Source organism: Magallana gigas, chromosome 1, assembly GCF_963853765.1.
Source record: "Magallana gigas chromosome 1, xbMagGiga1.1, whole genome shotgun sequence".
Classification (NCBI taxonomy): Eukaryota; Metazoa; Mollusca; class Bivalvia; order Ostreida; family Ostreidae; genus Magallana; species Magallana gigas.
This window is the reverse complement of record NC_088853.1, coordinates 5,253,547-5,262,184: the sequence shown is the minus strand read 5'-3', so window position 1 is coordinate 5,262,184 and position 8,638 is coordinate 5,253,547. Positions and strand designations below refer to the sequence as shown.

Below are 8,638 nucleotides of genomic sequence, written 5' to 3'. Positions count from 1 at the left end.
CCGAACATTTTTCAACAACTTCATTTGAAATTTTTTGGAGTATCTACATTATTTTCTTGTCAACATATATCGAGAACCATCACCATGCTAGAAATCCAAATTAGACCAATAGAATTAATACAAGTACGAGCTAACTATTAATTTGTTAAAGTTGTTAAAGTTGTCGTTCTTGACGAAATTTGAGCTGCAGATTTTTTTTCACAAAATTACTTTGTTAAATTTGATTTATTGCATATTTAACATTCATCAAATGCATGTTTAGTTGCCATGCTTTGTTGAAAATTACGAATACGGTAAGTTTTTAAAAGATGACATTTTTGTTCAGAGAGGCTGAGCTATCGAAGTAGAAGATGTTTTGTTCTGTTGTATTGTCGTCCTATTGAGCCCACGTTATACACATGCATACCGTGGAGAATACACGAGGTCGTGTACTGGGCCGAAACCTGCATATGCTAATTAAATGTGTCACACTTTTGTTTCTTAATATCAGAGACATAAATAACATGTTATTTCCTGTAAATATCCTGCGTTTAGATCGCTAGTTTTCTATTTTTTTGTTCCCACATTATTTATGCAGCACATTTTCTAATAGTATTAATTTGGTATCAAATATTACACCAGGGTTAATTGATGTTCATTCAACAGTATGTAAGAAATATGTCCAAGATTTTTCCTTTGAAACGCCCCCTAAAGCTAGTCGGGTTTCAGTAACCTGTCCCCATCGTATTATCTCTGTCGCATGCAAAGTAGCTATTCTAGCTACTTCCACTTTATTTGATTGTTGGCGCCAGATAGCTCAGTTGATAGATCGCCTGATTATAGAGATTCAGGTGGCACAAGTTTGAATCCCTACCCGGTCCGTCATTATCTTTCCCAAACCATTATACTCATGCAGCAAAATACCAAAAATTTGATTCGATTTTTTATGACAAGGTTTTTTTTAAATGCCATTTTGAAATCTTTGTTAGCTGTTTTATTAAAAAAAATTAACAGATTTACTCATGAATTTGCTTTAGGAATTAGGACCAACTGTTTAATAGTTTGATGGATGCGTGACGGGTTAATGACCACTGAGCATGGAAGAGGAAGTCGATGTCACAACAGTGGAGGAGTGGATCGAAGGGGAACAGCTCACTAACCACACTCAACTCGGTGTCAAGTTAGAGCAGCTCGCTAATCACACTCAACTCAAAGCTGAAGTTGATAACCAACATGAAGTCACACTCAGTCAAGAACAACAGGAAAGCTCACAGCTTGCGAGTCAACAAGACAATCTCAGCCATGAACGACTCGAGACAGCTCAGCTAACTGCAGACTCACAAAATACTGACTCACAGTCCAGAGACTCGCGGAATGAGTCTAACACCCGTACCAGTATCATGGAATCCATTCAGAATGCTGTAAGTTTTTGAATTGTAAATTTTTTAGAATAGAGAAAATTTAATTGCTCTTTGAAAGGCTAATCATGGTTCTTGTTTGTCATGTTTGATATATTGATATATATTGTGCAGACGTTGTAATATAACAATATTTATGAAAAAATTTTGAGAGTATATCAAAATGTGTACCAAATTGTTCTATGCTTTAACAAAACTGTAACTAATTTTTGTAAATTATGCTTCAACCATAAAAAAACAACAAATTAATACGATCTTAATATTTTTACGGTGTATTCAAACTGTGAGATGGTTTATAAAAAGTGTTAACTGAAGTCCCATATATATATATATGTGTGTGTGTCAGTGTGTGTGTCAGTGTGTTCAGCTGATTGATCAAAAATTGCTGTTTCTTTGGTTCATTTAAGGAGATTTAAATATTATATGTGAATATAAGGCATGAAAAAAAAGTTGTGTGTTTAGGGTAACCCAACCTAACCTACAAAAATGGCCCGATCCTACCATTTTTAGATGATTGTTTTTATCCAATTGTGATTTTTATATTATTTCTATTAAAAACCCATTATTAAATATGACACCAGCAAACATTCTTAGGATTCATGCAGAAAAAAATATGATAAAATAGAAAAAAATCCCTACCTACCTAACCTAATTTTTTCATCAGTGTTACCCTAAACACACAATTTTTTTTAATAGGCCTAACCATCATCATACATGTATGTATAACTAATGTTAAGTATCATCTGTCAGTGTGCCCAGCTGCTGCGGGCCAACCAAGAGTACCTGTTTCTGGTCGGTGTCCGCAGTGACTCCGAGTTCCAGGGACTCCACTTCACCTCCCCCAAGGGGCACTCTTTCCTGGAGAGTCTGACCCCTCGCGACCTCATGCAGGAGTTTGTGACCCACTGTCAAGGTGAGTGAACCTTTTAGAAAGATACGAATCTGAAATTTTTTCAAAAATTTAAGTCTCATTAAAAAATAAACAAGTGAAGTGTAGTGTTTAAAAAGTTTTTTGAGATATGAACTTGGTTAGTCACGTGATCAAATCCTGTGAAGCTGAGTTTATGTAAGCCATGTTGTTTAAGGTAAAATAACACACCTGGAAAAAGTCACTCAAATTAACAGTAAATTATTTGATTGTGAAAGATATAATGATAAATAAACTGTACAAATGTCAAATAAGCAATTTAAGATTTGCAGTGTTAGGAAAAAAATGAATATCTAAAAAATTCACTTCAGTAAGTAACAAAAGCCCCTGTGGGATTCGAACTTGGGACATACGAATCGCAAGTCTGACAGTTTATCCACTCTGCTATGTTACATGTTGCCGTCGATAAAATCTCTTTAATAAAACAAAATTTCGTTTAGATCAGAGGTCAGCCATTTTGTGATGATTAGTTTATTACCTTGAATGAGATGGGGACTATGTCGATAAAATTTACTTCTATGGAACATGGCTATCTTTGACATGATAATCTGTCATTGTTGTTGGATTGTTCTGTAGGCAGACAAAGTGGCGTTCCAGGGTCAGAGGTCACCACAGAGCCGGATAAAGACAAGGTTGTTGATAAAGTCTTTACAGAGGTCAAGGACAAATCTTCAGAAGTCAAGGTTGAGTTATCAGATCAAAGGGAAGAAAATCACAGATCACAGAAAAAACAGACCACCGCTAGACGACAGACTAAAAAAGAACCTGAAACTGAAACCAGTCAAAAAAACGCGGAGGAAAATATTGGAGGGCTGGATGATTTCTGTGAAGACATTGATGATGATGATCATGGTGGTGATGATGATGACTGGAGGCCCAGTGAAGAGGAGGAAGTGAAGGTTAGCAAGGATGATGACACAAAGGAGCCACGGGCAAAGAAAAACAAAATGGCTGGTATGTACAGATTAAACTACCGGTAGTCTTGTATTTCCCCATACTAACATATAAATTAACATGCACTCCAGGGCCAGACAACTTACATGAGCTTACTTTTAATCTTCTGTAAAGGAAAGATAACATCCAAGCTCTCGTTAAAAAGCTCTACCTATGTAATTTCTTTATTGCTTGGCCGCTGAGGTCAGAAGAGAAAAAAATTAGCATGGTCAAAGTTAAACCAGATGCTATGGGGAAAAAGTCGGAAAATCAGCTGGACTACAACAAGGGGATTGCAGAGAACTCTCACCATTGGGACCTAGGAGGGATCTGTGCTTACATCCAAATGCTTATTAAATCAATCTTTAGATACTTTGGTGATAAAGCGTACCTAAAAGTGTAGGCAATTTATTGAGGGTCTTTCCTCTTAAGAGTCATTAATTGGGAGCTGATATATATATATGGCCTGTTCAAATCCCCCTTGATGATGTTGCTCTCTTTTTTTCAGACGTGGACTATGAAAGTGATGACACAATAACGAACAGTCCAGTCAGCCTGAGTGCAGTGGTCTCCAACATCTGTGATAAGTTACTGGAGAACGACGCAACCAATCAGAGCACAGAACCCAAAACAACAGCAGTACCCAGCACAGTGATTGGTGGAAAACCAAGGAAAAGTGGACGAATCAATCAGAGTGCAGGAAAGAAAACAGCGAAGGAAAGGAAGGGGAGGAAGAGACGGGGTCCGCAGAAGAAAGCGACGGTGACGACGACAAAGGAGAGTCAGAGCGAGGGCGGTCAGAAACCGGCGAGATGCGGGGGATGTAAGATTGAGTTCATTAATGCAGCCAAGCTCCGCCTACACCACAAGTTGTTCCCCGAATGTCTGAAAAAGAATTTCTCCTGCGACTTGTGTCCTGCCAAGTTTGTCGGGAAGTACAGCTTATTGAAGCACGAGCGTAGGACTCACACCGTGGACAAAGAGTTGAAGAGGAGGGACCGTCTGGAGCTGGGGAGGCGCCATGTCTGTGTTCTGTGTAACGAGGACTTCGAAACCAAGTCTGAGCTTCTGAACCACCAACAGAAGCACTACAAGGAGAGGTTCGTATGTAGGAGATGTAAGAAGGTGTTCACGGAGCCCGGCGAGTACGAGGAGCATCGGAAAACGCACGAACAGGAAGGAGAGACGGAAGACACAGAGACCACGTGTATTAACTGCGAGCGGGAAATTGTGGGCAGCGAATCGATAGACGCGAGCATTATGCTTTGTGAGGAATGCTGCAGTAACGACTTCACCTGTAAAGAATGTCAGCAGAAGTATAAGATGTTCTACTTCCTGGCAATGCACGACTGTCGAAAGTCTTACTCAAAGAATATGGAGGAAATTCTGGCTGTTGACTTTGACAATCTGAAGACTGCCTTGCAGTGTAAGATTTGTGATAAAAAGTTCAAGAACAAGAAGAACCTGTGTGCCCATTATAAGACCCACAACAGCGATACGTGTTACCAGTGCAATATCTGTTGGCGTTACTACAAGGATAGCAGCAAACTGAGGAAGCATAAACGCTACGTCCACTCAGAACAGAGGAAATTTGAGTGTTCTCATTGTGGCCTGAAATTCAAAGAGAAGAATACTCTGGTTCGACACGGGAGAATATGTGACCTTACTCGGGAACAGCTACCGGAAGTTCGGAGATCCAAAGAGGGACAGGTGATGAAAGGGGAGAAACGTACCACCCAGGAGGTACTGTGTCAGAAATGCTGGAAGACGTTCGCGACGGAACGGATCTACCTGAAGCACGTATGTGAAGGGAAGGAGAGTGACGAAGAGTCAGATGATGGGGAGGTCAAGATGGATGAAGATGTGGATGATGATGACAGTGGCGAAGAGTCCTCCGACTCTACCACACAGCTGTGCAGAAACTGTGGAGAAAAGACCAACAACAAAAAGCCGCTGTGTAAGAGGTGCGGCAGGAACAAGTTTGTGTGCTCCAGGTGTCAGCAGGCCTTCACTATGCTGTATGTGTTGGCACTTCACTCGTGTGAGAAGGCGTTCAAGGATAACTTGAAGTTCATTAAGGAGATAGACTTCAACAAGCCGGACGTACAGTTAGTTTGTCAGCAATGCAATAAATCCTTCAAAAACAAGAAAAACCTGTGTTCCCATTACAAAACCCACATGAACAATGCGATCATTCAGTGCGACATTTGCCAGCAGACGTTCAAACACCAGAACAGCCTCCACAAACACAAACGCTATGTTCACACCGCGAGCCGCGACTTTATCTGTGACATCTGCGGGAAGGCGTTCAAGCAGAGGGACACGCTGAACACGCACCGCCGTCTCCACATCCAGGGCAAGACGAAGGACTACCAGTGTGAGGTGTGTGGGAAGTACCTGTCAGGGAGCACCGCCCTGTCCGTACACATGAACATCCACTCAGGGGCCATGCCGTTCATCTGTGAGATCTGTGGCCGGTCATTCAGACAGGTGAGTGTTAACAGTATGGGACCTGTCAATCAAGCATACAGTATATCTTGTATATTCACTTACAGCTTGTCATTTAGGCAGGTGACTTTATTGTATCAATGATTACAGTAAAAGTTCCAGCATCTTTAGGCAGATTAGAAATAACTTACAGCATGTGACCAGTCATTCAGACGGGTGAGACTATTGTATTGATGTTTATAGTTTGTTTTGCATGCAGTGTGTTGAAGGTCATTGAGACCAGTGAGAGAAAATCGTTGTTATAAAGTTGAGAAATAGCTACTGTATGAGTGTTTACCTTTACTGTATGTTTGAGTTTAGAGAGGTTATCATGATTAATGTGAGTTTATTGTATCATATGACGAATTCTTCAGGCAGGAAAAGGGGGATACTATTGAGTAAATTTATAACTTTTTTCAATGAAATTTATTTTTCATGTTTAAAAAAAATCATTACTTGTCAGCTGACCAAAATAAAAAGACTTTAGTTATTGAAAAAAGGTGGTCTGCAGTATGAATAGAACAGAATTTATCTTTACCATATTTTTTTTTGTCACAGTTTGGGAATCTCCAGAAACACAAGGTGATCCACGGGAACATTCGGGAATTCTCCTGTCACCTGTGTCCAGATAAATCGTTCCGGCACAGCGAGACGTACAAGATCCACATGAAGGGTCACGTCCTGGACGGGACAGTGACCGAAAACAAGTACGGCAAGATTTACAGCTGTCAGTACTGTCAGAAACAGATGCCTTCCGCCTCCCAGTACACAGTACATCTCAGGTCTGTATTCAGAATTACTTCTTGTATACAGCATTACTTCTTGTATACAGCATTACTACTTGTATACAGCATTACTACTTGTATACAGTATTACTACTTGTATACAGCATTACTACTTGTATACAGCATTACTACTTGTATACAGCATTACTACTTGTATACAGCATTACTACTTGTATACAGCATTACTACTTGTATACAGCATTACTTCTTGTATACAGCATTACTACTTGTATACAGCATTACAACTTGTATACAGCATTACTACTTGTATACAGCATTACTACTTGTATACATCATTACTTCTTGTATACAGCATTGCTACTTGTATACAGCATTACTACTTGTATACAGCATTACTACTTGTATACAGCATTACTTCTTGTATACAGCATTACTACTTGTATACAGCATTACTACTTGTATACAGCATTACTACTTGTATACAGCATTACTACTTGTATACAGCATTACTACTTGTATACAGTATTACTACTTGTATACAGCATTACTACTTGTATACAGCATTACTACTTGTATACAGCATTACAACTTGTATACAGCATTACTACTTGTATACAGCATTACTACTTGTATACATCATTACTTCTTGTATACAGCATTGCTACTTGTATACAGCATTACTACTTGTATACGTAAGTCTTCATACAGTGCATTTAGGACTTTGAATTTTACTTACTGACCCAATGCCAATCTTTAGTTTAATAGATAATAAAGATTTAATTTACTTAATCTCTGTATGTAGAGCCACTCAAATCTATACAGATATTGGTTTGAATACAATAGAGCACACTGAAAGTATTATTTGAGCCCTGTTTGAAGAAGATTTTTATGTTGTATATTGTGAATAGATAAAATTTCAGAAACAGTTCTCGTAAAAATTAAATAAAGTTAAAAAAATGCTAAAATAATATGATTTAATCTGCTTGTCAATATACTTACAGGACTCATACAAATGAGAGACCATTTGAGTGCAAGATATGTTCTAAAGCCTTCAAAGAACACGGCAAACTGAAGAGACACATGAATACTCATTCACAGGAGACCCGACCCAGACACAAACAGGTTCAGTCCCAGGGCAAGACCACCCAAAACTACCAGGAGGCGGGCTACCAGCCAAAACAGGCAGGGTACCAGTCAAAGGATGCGGGGTACCAGCCAAGAAGCGAGTCCAACACGATATTGGAGACCATTGCGGTGTTTCCGCCTGATGTACATGGTCCGCTGACTCAGGCGGTCGCGATTCCGGTGACCGACAACACGATTAGTTTCGCCTCCCAACAGATACCTCACTTCACGGAGCAAGGGGGTGTTATCAGTATAGAGAACAATGATAAATTCTACAGAGAGAGGTACCTACCTCTAGAGTAGTCCATAGACTAGAATGTCCTAGAGTAGTCCCTAGACAAGACTGTTCTAGAGTAGTCCCTAGACAAGACTGTTCTAGAGTAGTCCCTAGACAAGACTGTTCTAGAGTAGTCCCTAGACTAGACTGTCCTAGAGTAGTCCCTAGACAAGACTGTTCTAGAGTAGTCCCTAGACTAGACTGTTCTAGAGTAGTCCCTAGACTAGACTGTTCTAGAGTAGTCCCTAGACTAGACTGTTCTAGAGTAGTCCCTAGACTAGACTGTTCTAGAGTAGTCCCTAGACTAGACTGTTCTAGAGTAGTCCCTACACTAGTCTGTTCTAGAGTAGTCCCTAGACTAGACTGTTCTAGAGTAGTCCCTAGACAAGACTGTTCTAGAGTAATCCCTAGACTAGACTGTTCAAGAGTAGTCCCTAGACTAGTCTGTTCTAGAGTAGTCCCTACACTAGTCTGTTCTAGAGTAGTCCCTAGACTAGACTGTTCTAGAGTAGTCCCTAGACAAGACTGTTCTAGAGTAATCCCTACACTAGTCTGTTCTAGAGTAGTCCCTAGACTAGACTGTTCTAGAGTAGTCCCTACACTAGTCTGTTCTAGAGTAGTCCCTAGACTAGACTGTTCTAGAGTAGTCCCTAGACTAGACTGTTCTAGAGTAGTCCCTAGACTAGACTGTTCTAGAGTAGTCCCTAGACTAGACTGTTCTAGAGTAGTCCCTAGACTAGACTGT

At 39.9% G+C, this 8,638-nt stretch overlaps 1 protein-coding gene across 2 annotated transcripts; it reads left to right on the top strand.

The window, feature by feature from the left end:
* The first annotated feature begins 136 nt into the window (after positions 1 to 136).
* On the top strand, positions 137 to 7,967 carry LOC105346881 (zinc finger protein 493). Of its 2 annotated transcripts, none has more exons than XM_066081415.1 (7): positions 137 to 293; positions 1,017 to 1,400; positions 2,148 to 2,310; positions 2,902 to 3,279; positions 3,767 to 5,748; positions 6,304 to 6,527; positions 7,493 to 7,967. In XM_066081415.1, the coding sequence occupies exons 2-7, from the start codon at positions 1,077 to 1,079 to the stop codon at positions 7,917 to 7,919; spliced, it is 3,498 nt and encodes a 1,165-aa protein (XP_065937487.1). In that variant the 5' UTR covers positions 137 to 293; positions 1,017 to 1,076; the 3' UTR covers positions 7,920 to 7,967. The 2 variants fall into 2 exon arrangements, with proteins under 2 accessions (XP_065937487.1, XP_065937490.1); XM_066081418.1 differs by having other exon boundaries at positions 143 to 293; positions 1,024 to 1,400.
* Positions 7,968 to 8,638: the final 671 nt, after the last annotated feature.